Source organism: Anopheles funestus, chromosome 3RL (assembly GCF_943734845.2).
Source record: "Anopheles funestus chromosome 3RL, idAnoFuneDA-416_04, whole genome shotgun sequence".
Lineage (NCBI taxonomy): Eukaryota > Metazoa > Arthropoda > Insecta > Diptera > Culicidae > Anopheles > Anopheles funestus.
In genome coordinates, this window is record NC_064599.1 from 53,939,465 (window position 1) to 53,955,103 (window position 15,639).

Here is a 15,639-nt window from a genome sequence, read left to right on the forward strand (position 1 = left end):
TCGGTTTTTTTTTCTTCTTTGGTTTCATCGTGAAATAAAATGTTTGCTGTTTCTGTAGCCAGTAAAGCAGTGATTTGATGATTTCGTTACACTGAAATCATCCCGTTTGGTGTCGGGGACATGGTGTATAATGGTGTCGCTTCGTTCACTAGTTCATGATGAAGTTACTGGGGCAGTGACCAGTAATATTGACGGTGATTTGTCTTTCCTTTTTTGTTCCTTCCTTCTCCTGTGCCATTTACATCGTCTTTTTAGTTCTCACGTACACGTCTTGAACATGACTCTACCATTAGTGCCCTTGTTCCAAGTACTTGAAAAATGGGAACCTTTTCTTGCAACTCCATTATGGAATTAATTATACTTCACTCGAAACACTTGGATGATATTCCAAAAACACTCAGATTAGCTCAGATCAACGTTAATTGCTTAATTGAATACGATTGATTGGTACATTTATGTACCTGCAACAACACTCGTACAAAGCTACCTTCTTACCTGGAAGTACCGGTACGACGGCCACACTGGTCTGCTTGCTGACGACGCCACCCTCAAGCGTAAGGGCGCGAATGCGCATACTGGGCAAACTGGAACCATGATCATTGTGCGCACTTACAGTGACGGTGTACATAGTGAAGGGCGTCAGGTTCGACAGAACGGCCGTCATCTGATCAGACGAAACTTGCAGCGTCACTAGCCCATCTTTCGAGTCCGTAGCATTTGCCAGAAAGTCCTGATCGAACGCATGCAAACGTGTAGCATTGATTTGGTAGTACTTGACACTGGAGGCCAATTTCTCCGGTGCCTGCCAGCTAACCTGCAACGAACGCTCCGTCAGTGGTTCCACCGAGACGGATTGTGGTTCCGACGGCAGCCTCTGGATATTGTCCAGAATGCACTGCAGTCCGGGTAGCGTATGCTGTACGCAAGACACGCGTGACTTAAGCAAATCGGTAAAAGGCGTATACTCTCCACGGCACATATCCTGACAGAGGTCCGGAATACCCTTCTCCACACAGCACGGCACATGGTTCCGCCCGTCCGCCATGCAGCGTACAATGTTTGGAAAGTCCCGTTCGCACTGCTCCGGTTCGGCACCGGCCGATCCGTCCAAAATGTTGTGCAGCACACAGAAACCCATGCACCCTTCGGACACGTTGTTCGCATGACAGCAATCGGTGAAATCGTGCGTCACCAGTGGAACACCATCCTGGCTCACTTCTTCCTCCGAGTCGGTGTACATGTCGGACGAATCGTCCTCTTCCGATGTTACAGATTCCGGTGACGTTGAGCGACCGGTGGATGGTGCTGTGCTGGCAAACGGGGAATCGGTCGTGTTCCGACTGGAGGCCGTTTTCTTCTTTGGTTGCCGAACTGCGAATGGGACAGAAAGCGAGACAGTAAGGGCACAACGTATAAGGATTAGTGTACGGCAAGCAATCTTGCTTCCGCGATAGTTTCGCGAACAAAAAATCGTGTTTTAATGGAAAAAGTTGTCAGCGTTTGGTGGTTTTGCCCCGGCGTGTCGTGGGTCGTGGCATCGGATGATGGAGAGCAGATCACAACCGAAGGGAAAACTTTATCGTTGTATGTTTGCGACGCAGTTTCCAGGCTAGGCAATTGGTAGATGTGCCGGTGGAGCTAAGATGTTCTTAGCTGCCGATAATGGTATTCCTCTCTTTGATTGTTTGCTAGTGCTCGGAACGGGAACAAAACTCTGTTGGTACTCTATGCATAGATTAACATGCTTTTTATCGTTTGAAAGCGGCTTGTTTAAACATTATCTGAACCTTTCATTTTGGAGATGTTTTTTTTTGTTTTCGTTCCAAAAAGGGCGTCATCTTTGCTTTAAGTTTGAGTTGAGTTTTATTAGTAAACAATGTTCCTACAGGCAAGCAGCTCAGTGTGATGAGTTTCTAATAATGCAACAATACTAACGTCGACCTTGTGTTTCGTTCGCTCAAGGCAAAATGGAGCCCCATTGTATGGAGCGGTTGGCGTTGGCATAATTACCTGTTAGAGGATGGAAGCTCCTTACAATCGGGTCACTGTTCACCTCGCACACATACACGTCGGAATCGTTCAAACGTGCCTCCTTGATAAGAAGCACCCATACGTCACCGCCGAGTGGAGTCCTGCCTTTGGGCGCTGCAAGAAAAGAACAAAACCAACAAATGGTAATGAGAAACTAGCAACAGCAGGTATACTTAGTGTAACGGTGCACAGTTCTATTGTTCTGTAACCCGCGCGAAACATTCGTGGTTGGTAATTAAAAATATCTATTCACTGATGTATATTGGTACTACTTTTTTCTACCATGAAATGATTCAGAAAACTATATTTCAAATGAGAAAGTTTTTTTTTCTAGACGAGTAAAGTTGTATTGTATGTATTGTGAGTTTCCATTATTTTATTAGAAGACACAAAATTTTACTCTTGTTGGTGGCGTAAATGTACGCCTGAAGTTATGCAATCAATTTAATAAAATGTTTAGTAAACGATTCCTTGAAAGAGAATTGCATACTTATAGGTGTTTTGAATTTACCAGAAATATTTCAACATTTCTTTCCCACATCCATGTAATGGTTTATAAATATTTATGACAATATTAACGGTATACAAATAATATACATAGAATAATGATTATTTCGTTGTGTGTTTTTCGTATTGTTTGTTTTAGTTCACATTTTTCTTTTAAAAGTTTCCACCCTGATATAAAACAAATAAAGAAAACAACATACAGTTACATTTTAATGCCAATTCGTAACAAAAAAAAGAGGCAGAAAATAACTTAAGTATTCTTGCTAAAAGCTACCCCTACCACAACATCAAAGAAAGTAAAATGTTAACTTTCACTTTTGCCACCGAAACGTTTCGCGTTTGGTACGAAGTAAGAACAAAAAAAAACACGGTGAACGATTTTAACCGGAAAATTAAAGTACAGAAGATTTTTCGCGGTTTTGGTAATAGAAAGAAACTCGAGTGCAGCATTTCGTCGGTAATGGGTTTGGTTGCAGTGTTGCGCTTCTCTGTTCTACGAGGAGTCCACTGGCAGCTGTGTGTGTGTGTGTGTGTGTGTGAAGTGCTGCGTCCAAGCACTAGCTGTGCCGGGAAAATGTGAAGCAAGCGGACGCATGGTGCTTTACTAAACTCTGACTCTCTTCGTTGCTTTCCCGGTGCGGTGAGCGCTGAATCGCCAAGTGCTGAAGCGGTCGTGGGAAATGAAAGTATCACTTCACCGGAGGTGCTTGTTATGGCGCTGTTGCTGCTTGAGAGAAATGGGTACCAACCCGTGCGAATTGGAACGTACAGAACAGGTACTACGGTACTGGTACGGTTTAGTCTGCTTATGGGTACCGTCGCCACCGTGCCGAGTAACTTACGGAGTGCCGGAGGAAAATAATTAGCGAACCCAGGCAAGCCGGCGTCAACGAACGGTTGCCTTAGATCCTTTGCTACGAAATGCACGGAAACGAAGGATTTTTTTTCTCTAACCGTGCTGTTTTTGTTGTTGATGTTGCTATGCTTTTTAATCACCGTCTTGCAACTTTTACCGGTACCAGGTAGCTTGCTGCTCGCTGGTGACCTCAACTTCTTCGGCACCAAAATGGTTTCACGTAGAAGAATTACAACGACTGTTTAAGAGTGAACAGAAACAAAAAATGAAGAAAAGTGTTGCAAATCACATAATGCGCGATGGGAATGAAATTTAATTTTATCCTTTTCTACAAGTTGTTTCCCATGTTGAAACAGTCTGTGTAAGGGGAAAGATTTAGACAATTGGTTTGGAGGTTGGCTTTTCGTTATCAGCAAATTTTATACCTTTATTTTGTTCGTCTGATGACTTTCACTTTATCCTATGCGTATGATCTTTTTGACTAAATGCCCTATTTGGCAATGAATTCCATGTAATGGTTTATAAGTGGAGTAGTACATTTTTTGCTAGGAGGGCTAGTCTAGATGAGGATCGATCTTTGATTTTTCGCAATTTATAACATTCTTTGGTTTGTCGAATCCCGTGGCTCAATATAATGGGATTGCCCTGAAACCAGACCAAGCCTAATTGATATATTTCACAATTCTTATAAATGATTTTACGATACTAATGTTATACTAGTTGCTTAAACTACTGGGAGAAAAATCATATCGTATATCGCATAGATCAAGTTATTTCTTTAGTATCAATAAGGAACTATTGGATATCTCAACGCAAAATGTCTCAATTAATTGTTGGGTCTCAATGAGGATATGAAATCTCTCGAACATCCAATAAGTAGAACAACCAATCGTTGCTACCATTTGGAGGAATTCAGTCGAACATTATAAAGCATTGTGATGAAGTAAATTTTATAGCGATATATAGCGTGAAGAATATACGCAAGAACGAGGTTGCTCCAGATGATATCTGTAAAAGCTTGAGCATTGCATGTCTGGAGCTATTTGGGAACGGTAAAAAGCTCGGTTATGCCTGCACTCATCGTACATCAAACATAGTACAAACATGTCCAATAACTTAAGTTCCATGCTGTTGGTTGCCATACGGTCATACTGCAGCATGATTTATTTACTGAAAAGTCAGAAGGAATTTTCGTCCCTTGTGTGGAAGGACATTCGAGAAGTCACTGTGCTGTTATATACTGTAACAGACTAAAAGCGCTTAGCCCATTTCACATTTTTCTACATCCCATTTATTCAACCTCTAATATTATCAGAGGTCTTTATAGCTGAAGGATTAGAGTTGAAAATGTCACTATCCTCATGTTTGTAGTGGTTAAATTATGTTTAATTTCCTTTTTTTAAGTATGAAGGAAAGCCCCAAACATCAATGAAATTGATTTAAATGCATTTAAAGGCTTTATTAAGCATTAAGCAAAAACATTTAAAGCAAAGTATGAAGGAAGAACCCAAACCAAATGAAATTGATTTAAACGCATTTAAAGGCTTTTTTTCAAGCATTTGGAAACCAGTTCTGTCGAAAATTCTGTTCACCTGTTTTGTTATTGCATGTATGCTGATTGAATTGAATTCTAGCTACAATTTTCAATGCAAATAACTGTTTCACTATTTTTTCCCCAACAGTTTTTTGCTTCGATTGAAAAAAACTACCCAATAATTGCTTACGGAACATGCGTTACGGTGAATATCCAATGCTGATTTTCCTGCACTGCACAAAACAATTGTTTTGTTCCATAGAGTTAAATCATCAATGCAGAAAAAAAGAACGCGTTGCGTTACGAGAATTGTACAATCGGTTATATTCATTCATTTCCACCGAATGAAAACTGTAACTACCACCACGCACAGTTGGGGAAAATCCGTACAATGCAACCGGTACTAGGATTGGAACGAGTCTTGCATGAAAACAATGGGGAAATGAAAAGCATCGTTTGAACTCAACGTTCGCAAGACAGAAAAAAGGGAACTGGTTTAGAGACCGATACGGTGAAAACTTTTATACCTTTCCTACATGTAACATCCGTTGCTGCGAAGCAAAAGATAAACAAACCCACGGCAGACGCGTACTGTTCTCTGACAATCGGTACGCTGGAAGTTGGAAGTTGCCTGCACCCCAAACCGGGGAAGGTGGACATGCTCGGACAGAAAACTACTAACGCCGTTCTGTTTGTCCGTCTGTCTTACGTGTTGATTTACCGAGCGATACCGGACAGTGTTGCAAAACGGGTCTTCCCATCCAGCAAAATCCGTCCGTCCGTCCGTCCGTTCGACCATCATCATCACCACTACCGGGCCCAGGGTTGTGTAGAGCGTGTTTCGGGAAATCGTTTTCCGTAACGGTGGCCGGAAGCCGTGCAAATGACACAAAGCGTAACCAACCGAGAAGCAACGGGGGGTATACAGTAAAAGGAACTCTGCCTCTGTCTTTTTTTTGCTGTACCATTTCTCCGCCCATTTGCCGATGCCGGGCCGAGACGGGATGCCTTTGATCTGCTTGGTGTGGAGTTGTCGCTCGCAGCGGACGGTGGACAAACTTTCAAGTGAGTGATGAGTGATTTCCAGTGAGTAAATGGAGTACGGTGAAATAAAAAAAAAGGCACAAAGCATCTCATCCGTACATCTTCTTGGTTTTGGAAATGCGCAAAAGGGTGGACGGAAAAACGGTTGTTACACTCGCTCAAAGTGACACTAAATTATGCGTTTCGGCAAGGAACTGAACTGTTGCGAAAATGTGTGCATTGCAGATGTTACATTAATTGAAGCACTTGAATGCTATCAAATACCCCACCATCCCTCTAGTTCGCACTTTCGGGGGTAATTCTTACATTGTATTTTAATTGTATAAGAATGCGTTACATTAGCCGCAACAGCTTTACGTACAAATAAATCATGTAGTTAATTAAAACAAAAATCATTCATTGTGGAATCATTTTGTTAAATGTTTCATATAATGTTTTTTTTTTGTTTTAAATGATAAAAATTAATTTAAAAAAATCATTTATTTACACAAAGCTGCTGTGGTAGTACCAGTCTTTCTAGGTCAACGCCTGATAGTATGTAATAGCCATTATATGATCACTAGTCATGATTTATAGCGATTGAGGCAACAAAATATTGTGTATTTTTGGGAGTAAATAACAATTTACAGATAAAAATTTAATTATACAAAAAAATCCACGTATTGTTAGAATTTGAATGTCATAGGAAAAGTATGATTAAATGAATTGAAATGGACCAAAGAATGGAGTCTGGATTAAAGAATGCTCTAATGAATTAAAATGAACTTGTACTTGTAAGGAGGAGTATTGAATAAATAGTGGTAAACAGAAAGCTATGCGATTCACATCAGTTTTCGGTCGAACTTAGAACAAGTTCTAAGTTATTACCCTTATCTCGAGTAACTTCGGCAAAAATTGTACTTCCTTTTAGCTTGTGTAAATCCAAAATAAAGATTTAGTAGATTCAGTAGACTAAAGTTTTAAAATTGTTAAACTTTAAAAGATATACGTTGTCGTTATTATTATTGAGAGCTTTCGATCCTTTGAGAGAATTTAATTGATTTTCAAAAAAATATATACACATTCAACGCAGGTTTTTAAGTTCTCAACAAACCTTTGAAATATTACTCCTCTAGGCAACGTACTAACAGATTCTTTTCTGGCGTAGCACCTGAAAGTATGCAACGAAACTATCAAACATTACTCGGCTACTAACCAAATCCTAGTGCAATGTGTTTCTAACAAAAAATAGAATGCATACTTTTAGGCGACACCGCATTCAAATTACCATTGAGTAGCGTTGCCATTGTTGATAATGCATTTGTAGTGCAACAAATGTGCTTTTAAATATCTATCTAAAGTAGCAGATGCGCAATGCACAATGAAGAACATCTAAACTTGTTCCGTGCAATATTTATGATCTAAACAAATGCTCGTCGTACCCGTGCCTCATTGGTACGTTATCGAATTTATAGCACAAGAAAACTTTCGAACCCTTTTACTGCCGCAATTATTACACCGAAACGAAACTATTTCCGAACCCCTTATGAAGCGCAATGAATTTGCGTTCTATTTTCAAGAGCAACCAACCGGTCGGGCTGTGAAATCGATCGCAGCTGGATCGCACTCGGTGCCGGTGCGTATATGTATTCTGATTAAGCGCCAAACTCTCCAGAAGTGGCACATACAGACACATACCTACGCCTGTAAACACACCGCTACCAAGAAAAGCCAAGTTGAACATAAATTTCACCTTCGCAAACGAATACGCAAAGCTTATTGTACTGGGAGTGTACTGGGTGCGTTTACAAATGGGAACCAACGACTTCAAATCTACACATTCACGAAATTGGTACCGATGGTTTTCCAAAAAAGGATCTGCCGCTTGCCATTTTTGGTGAGTCTTTGTTTTTCGTTTTGGTTTTCGGTTGGTTCCATAAATGGCATTGGCGCAATAGTGTGTTGTTTCTTCGGGGAACACGCTCGGGGAAGTATCTTTAACTTTTGTGCTTACGAGTTTCGTACGCCCTAATAAGCGAGCGTAGCATAAATTACTCGAAACTTTCTAATTAAAATTAGGAACGATGCTACCCGGCGACACACAGCACACAACCCAGCACACATCGACCAGTGTATGTGACCGGTTTTGTCCACCAGCCATCCCTAATGCTGAAACAAACCGCCCCCTCCGATGCCTTTCCCCTGAAAGAAAAGCAGGACATGAGCGGGAGTTTTCTCTCATTCCAGATAGTCGGGATTCATCCTTTCGATGTTTCGTGGGGGTGCCCCCCTGTCCATGCCAAAGCTGCTGGGATCGTCGTCGTCGGGTGGGAAACAATTTTAAATTCAATTGTTTTCACTTTATTTACTCTTTCGGTAAGTTGTTTGCAGGTAGAAAGATGATCTGGCTCGTTTCGTTTCGTGTCAATGGCGTGGTGTGACTGTACGCACCACGCTATGTCCTGATGGCGCCAACCAACGACAGAACCGACAGTATAATGAAGGAAAAGTTGCTGAGTGTGTACGTGTGTGCGCGCGCGCGCCATACACCTAAGACCCAGGAATGAAACGTTCCGCGTGAAAACCCTTTTTGTCGAGTGAGTGTGGAATGTGGCCAAATTCCCTAAATTCACCCGGCAACAACACTTGGTTTACCTACGTGTACCCGCAGTAAAAACTAAGCGGACAGAAAAAGGCGTGAGTGTTGGTAAAAGGTAAAAGAAAATATTTTTCTCGCTCCCCTCTCCCCTCCCCTCGTCCGTAGAACGAGGTTTTTCCATTCATTGTGAAAAACGGTTCTAGCGTTGACGTTGATTGCCCTGCCCAACCCCCGGGTCTGTGCAGGTTGGTGTACGCGAGCACATTCCAGCTGTTGGAATGTCTTTGAATCCGGCTGCCAAGACGTCTCACAACAGAGAGACAGACGCCTTTTTTCTTCGGTCCCCCGTCAGGTATTCTACTGTTTCTTAATTAAATTGCTGAATTATTGAGAATGGGCAAAGGAAGTGTTGCCAATAGGCGCCCGTGGGAAGGATTCGCCAGGATTCGCAATAGACGAAACGGACAAAGCTGGCGCGTAGGTGGTGCCACACTCGTTAACCTGCTTTATCGACAGTGTCGTTCGCTGGATTTCTGCTCGTTCCACCGTCACAAAAAGAAGGTGACTGATAATGAGAAGCGATTATTACCGAAATAATCACTCCCGTAAATGAGCGACAAAAATGTTTTCAATGTTTTCACACAATTTTTCCTCATCCAGCCGAGATGTAAATGGGGCGAAATTCCTTCCCACCCGCTTCCCCGAGGTTGGTACTTACAGTCATCGTGCAGCACGCTGATCCGCTTGTCACCGGTAACCCGGTTCATGCCGGCAGACAGGATCTCGTGCGGTCCTTTGCGCCATAGGACGGTATCGTTGTTGTAGGGCGTCATCACCACGCACGTTAGCAGTGCGTCCTCGCCGACGTGCACCATCGACGGTCCTCCCGTGCCTGAGTGAAGAGAAAAAGCGAGAGAAAGAGCGAATGAAAATAGAGGGAGGTAAAAAAGCAGGACATCAATGTAACGATCGGAAGGGGTATCATAATTAGACATTTTGCTACCGAAACGGACATAGAAAAATGGGGTCAGCGTTGCTGGAATTGAATGGCTCAAAAATGTCGGCAATCACTATAAAGCTAAATGTTTATTGTGTGCACAGAACACCAACCCGTCGTCCATGAACCGTACTGGTGTAAAGTAGCCGATGCCACTTGGGAATGTTTTCCACCTTCAACCTTCAGGGTATTTGCTCGAGACCTATTTTCTTTGTGGCGGTGATTTGGATCTATGTAAAGTTTGCTGTAAATTTCTGGTTTCAATTTCCCTACGGCCTGCTCGAACACCCGACTAAATGGCTACGAGATTGCGTAAGTGTTGGACACTGAGTCGGACGGACCGTCCATTTTTAATGCGTGTTACTATTTTGATCTTATTAATGTTTTATTGTTATTGTGCTAGGACATTGAAGAGCGGGCTGAAGATTATCTTTGATTAACAAAAGAAAATCCCTTTCCGTGAGACTGTTGAAGAAAATCCGTGTTTTTTTTTTCATTTTATAACTCAAAATACTTCATTTTTAGGCTTCAAGAGAGTGTCTGCACTTCGAGTGGGTTCCCAACTTTTGAAATACGAATATAAATATATGTCAGTTCAACAAGAAACTGAATCAGAACGAAGGAATGAGATGAATTTTACTAATGAGTAATAACATTAAAATTTCCACTAAGGTTTTTACAATATACCAAATGCACGATTACTAACTTCTCTTATTGTTGTGTAATACAAGAGACTGGTAGACAAGATAGTGGGTGTGGATAATAGAAAAGTTAGAATAGTTAAGAATGAGCAATAGCATTCCACTGTAATTGGAAAATTAAAGATGGAAATGTGAAGTGTAACGTTTGCCTGGACCGAAGATTTAGATGTAGCAATCAAGAATAATGAATTTGGATTCTTAAAGTAGCTCAATTAAATTTCATTTTTGAAAGACTTTTAAATGCGAGGAAAATTATATAGATAAGCATTAAGCATATAGATTGATATGCATCAGGACTTATGTCGCTTAATGTTAATTTGTTCTTGTTTACCTTATCTTCTAACTTAAATTATACAAGACCCCGAGATACAATTTCAGTCCTCGTATTTCGAATGCCAGAGCAATACCATGTTGTTATAGAGTCGACTTCTTTCTTTGCTCGTAATATTTTCAGCAGCAGGTAACTATTAGCAACAACAACAAAAAAACGAATCGATCGAATTAAAAAGCTATTATTAAACAATTTTCTTCCTATACACTTGATTTTTGACTATTAAATTGCAGTGGGACGTCGGTTATCCGTGCTCATCGGAACTCAGCCCTTCCCGGATAAGCGAATATCACGGATAATACGCACAACTCTTTTTATTTTGGTTTGTAATGGATGAATTTTTTGTCTAACGTAAGATGTTCATTTTCTTAGTTATACGTTGTACAATAAATCTGTTTTGTTTGGTCGAACTTGAGCAAATTGTATTTTGAGTGTCTTTTATTTGAGTCTTTGATTGCCTTTTGAATATTTTATTTCTTGCCTTCATCGGTTTTTGCAGTGAATATGTCAATTCGTCTTTGTAAGTGTCATTTCCGAAGTGCACGGATAATGGGACAGCCGGTTAAAAGGTATCCGGATAATCGACGCTCCACTATAATTGGGCTGTCAAATGTCAAAATCCCGTATCTGCGAATCCGAGTCAGCTAATATAAAACTTTTATAACAAGTATTCTATAACATATAAAACATCTACCTTTTCCTCTATTCTTGTTTAAAGTAACAAAAAACATATTCCCTTTCCACTAACCACAACACGACCACTTGCTCTAGTTAAAATCTTCACCAAACAACAAATGAATAAGATTTGCTCGATCATTGTTCGTCCCATTTGGGAATAAATATGAATTGGTGTTAGCACCACCAATTTCACAAACTTACAGCCGGATTAATCATATTGAAAAAGCCGGCACAAAAACCCCGATCCGTTTGCCACCGCAAAACTCGGTCTGGAATTTGAAATTGATTCCAAAATTAATGTTTACCGTGAAATTGGCAAAGTTTCCTCGTTACCACCGGCTAGCCCGGAAGGCTAAAGTGAATCGCATCCGTCGGCAGTAGTGTCCTTAATGTCGAATCTGGCTACGTTCTTGGCGACCAAACTCTCCAAATGGCGGTATACTGTTTGTGATGGAAGTATTGAAGTCCAGACAAAGCCTTACCGGAGGAATGCGAAGGCAGGAAAGCAGCAGGAAAGTGTGTCTTGGACCGTTTTTTTTTGTTTGTAATTTTCCATTTTTATTCGGCTGGAACCCACTGACCTGGCTTTCGGTACCGCGTTCGTCAAGGTGTGGAAAATGATAAAATGAATCTAGCGACTACTACCGGATCCAGGAACGTTGTTTGCAACCCGGTGGACAACAGAGGCAAACAAAAAAAATTGGGAACAACCAACGTCTGTTATAAAAATAACGAGCACAGCAAAGAGTTCTAAGCTGGAAATAAAATAGAGCAAGGTAGATCGGGATGCAAAAGAAAAACACACACACATTTGTTCCCTCCAACTAAAAAACAACTATTTCAGTGTCGGACAGCTTTAAGAACGGTTCATTCTAAAGCGTCTACTGACAGGATACGGTCCGATTTCGAATCGATAGTCGAAAGATTTGAAACCTTGTTGAAAGCAGACTACAAAAATGTTCCATTTTTTATTTTCCGTGTGCAACCATCCGGCAATCATCGGCATTTGGTGTATCGCTTCATTCGCTCACAGTTCCAGAACCGTTGCGCATCATCATACCATCCAACCCCCTTTTTGGGGATGATTCGGGGGTTTCCATTCGCTTTTTCCCTCCTTACCGACTGTGTTCGGCAAAACGTCTTCCACTCGAAGGGTGGCGTCGGTGGTAGCGTTTGATAGGATTATTATTTTCCCGGCTGCGTGGAGCAGAGCAGAAAAGTCCCGGGAGCGGGACAGAAAGAATGACGTTTAGAAGGCTGTAATTCTTTCGCCACAAGCAAAAAGCCTACCGTCGAAATTTGTGATCGTCTTTTTTTTTTTGGCCGGCTTGGGTTAAAGGAATGTGAAGTGCCAAAGGAATGCCACCGGGAACGAACGATTGGAGCCTTCAGCGCCTTTCACTTGGTGGGCATGTTCTCGTATGTCGATGTTGTAAAAATCTGTTGTAGGTAGCTCGCTTTCAAAGCTGTCGAAATATTTCACTCAATGTCGAACGAACGATAAAGGCTTCGCAGCTCAACTTGTAGGTGTGTGTGTGTTTTTTATATTTTTTTATTTGCAATCGCTTTCCTCCACCCATTTGAACCATTACGAACGATAAAGTTTAGCAAATGTAAGCGGTCGCAAGTACATTTGCCGTTTATGGGTGTTGTATGGGAAAACGAAAACCCACATACAGACACATGCACACTTACACAACAGAAGTAAGTTGATTTGCCAACCATCTCTACTTAACTTTTGACGAAACTCGACGAAACGAGCTGATGCGTAAAAGTACTTTCAGTTGATTTCCCTTCTCCTTTGGGGACGAAAACGTTCGACTCCTTCACGAGTTCATAAATCACTTGCCAACAACGCACCGTTTGCATGTACATGCATGCACACAATATCGGTGCTAATGTAGCCATGGTTGAGAAAAATCTGTTTCTTTTTATTGTGTCTTGCTGGAAATAATGTGCCTGACTCACGCACTATCACTCTACTGTGTGGTTGGTAATGAAAGAAATATGCTTCGAAAAGTGTTCTTTGTTTGGAGATGGTATTTTATTACTGCATTGAACACTAAGCTGCTCTAATGATGATATCATGGCTTAATGGTGCTACACCTTGGTACAACTTGCCATTACGGTAGGAAATAAATTTTGTGATTTCCAAGAACTGAATCATAAGAAAGCAAATTAAGGCAACATATCTATATAGAAGAAACTCAATCGTTAATTGGATTGATTTTTCCGCTATGTCGTAAAAATAATTCATAAAAGGCTATTGCTAAAAAAAACGTTTTAGTCTGTATTTGATTTTTTAAAAGATTACTTAAGTTTAATCTCTTTTTCACAAATATTAAAAACAAAAATAGATATGACAAAGAAACATTTGTAGGGACGGGAGTAGTCAAAAATCTGTCTGAAAAAAATATTGCATACTTCTAGGCGCATACTTTCGAATTACAGTGATTTTCCGAATTACGCGGCTAATACCTTCCGGAGAAATTCGCTTAATTTGAGTTTAAGCGTTGGATATCGTTTGACACGTGGTGTTATATATTTCGTATTTAAGGATCGACTTGCTGGTTAATAAATATATTCGAAATTGTTATTTCACGTATATTTTGACAAATGATAAATTTAAAGATCAAAAAATCAATCAATCCAACAAAGAAGCGTTTTAAAATAAAATATACCTAAAGAATATTTTATTATAAATTTTAAATAGATAAAAAAACTAAGAAACCATAAATAAATTATCATGAAATGAAATCATATTTCATACAAATATTTCATATTTCAATACTTCAGCCTTGAAAGAGCGCCTTCTTATAAGAAGCTCGTGTAAAACCGCGCAGATCAGACAAATAAAGTAGTTTAAAAAAAAATAAAATATGAAACAAACTTTAATAACTTCAAATAAATATTTATATATGTATTATAATTTGTCCTTCAGTGAGTACAACTTAAAATTTCAACTTATGGCATTTATTTCGGGTGACAGGAAGGAGTCTTTGTTGTTAAAAAATGAAGAGTAGTTCAGTTCTTTAAGCGTTTGCATTTTGTATGTTATTTTGTGAACAATTGTATAGTCTCTATAAGAACAAACCATAGCGGTACAAACAATATTAATCTCTTGAAATTTCTTCTCATCGTACGATTGATTAACCTCATTAGTTTGATGGGGCATCATAAGCGTACAATATTTGCCTGTTAATGCTGCTATCATACAGTCCAGAAAAGAGGAGTTTTTGCGGGTGCTATACAAATCACGTACAATAAAACAAAAATGATTGCATTGTTTGCTCCGGGAAAATTAAAGCGATTAGTAAGTCTGCTGTCTGTTGTTATATCGTCCTACACATTCGGTTTACCATTCGCTGATAAGACACTGGAAGAGAACGCGTACCTGCTTTTTGGTTCACATTGTATGTATTGTACCCTTCGCAAGATTGTTTCTTACAGGATTGACGTTCATTAAACGACCAAAACGAAAGGAAAGCGTACTGTTAAACTTTTCCATTTGATGTACATTGTTTTCCTTCTGTCTTACTTCTCTCTCTTTCTCTCCCTCTTGCCTCCATGCCGCTATGTCTTCCAAATCAAATGTTTCGGATGTTTTATTTTCATTTTTGGCAAACAACATCCTCCACCGCACTTGGTCGCCCGAGCGGTATGGAACCAGCTTGAAACCAAACACGGAGCAGTGTTTTTGGTTAAAAATTTACACACCATGTTCGTGTCACTTCATCTCCTGATCGCTTGACTTCCATCCACGAGGAACGAAAGTGGATGAGGGAAGCAAGGAAATTGTCATTCCTGCCAACCGAACCGAGCCAAGTGAAAAAGGATCGCCGGTTTTTGCACAAAAAAGGATACACCGCCACCGCCATTACCGAAGCCGATTTGATGCTGTCGTTTTGTTGCGGTGTCGGAGTGGCATAACAAATTAAATCTTATCTCACCGAACAGACTGAAAAATGAGTGAACATAAATAATATCCAACCGAATGGAACGCCACACTTTGGCGTTCCGGTGATGAAGATCCACTTCGAGGAAGAAGGATGCGGAGGGGCAGGAAGGGCAGAACGGATGTGATACACCAACCTGCCCGCAAAGCTTCCAACCCTAGCGGAAGTCCAGGAAATGAAGTGAAAATACAGCTAATTTCCTTTAACCGGCACTCGACGTGGACTCGTCGCTAAAAGTTGAGCGCCACTGGGTTTCCTACAGGAAAATGGGGGCCGCGCAAAAGAGAGAAAATTGTTATTTTCAATCATTCTAATTACGGAAACGAATCAAACGATCCAATCAAGGGCGTCAATGATTCGTTCGCGTAAAGGCCCATTACTAGAAGATTTGCACATTTCCATCCATTGCGCGGGGGCCCGGCTCAG

The 15,639-nt window shown here is 40.6% G+C and overlaps 1 protein-coding gene across 6 annotated transcripts in view; it reads right to left on the minus strand.

The window, feature by feature from the left end:
- Nucleotides 1-15,639, minus strand: part of LOC125768759 (Ig-like and fibronectin type-III domain-containing protein 1) — a 105,679-nt gene that overhangs the window by 5,634 nt on the left and 84,406 nt on the right. For all 6 annotated transcript variants that reach the window (XM_049436834.1, XM_049436831.1, XM_049436832.1 and 3 more), the window contains 3 exons: nt 9,269-9,442; nt 2,011-2,145; nt 496-1,371 (listed from right to left, as the gene is read on the minus strand). In XM_049436834.1, coding sequence (XP_049292791.1) covers nt 496-1,371; nt 2,011-2,145; nt 9,269-9,442 — 1,185 coding nt within the window. The remainder of the gene's footprint in view (nt 1-495; nt 1,372-2,010; nt 2,146-9,268; nt 9,443-15,639) is intronic.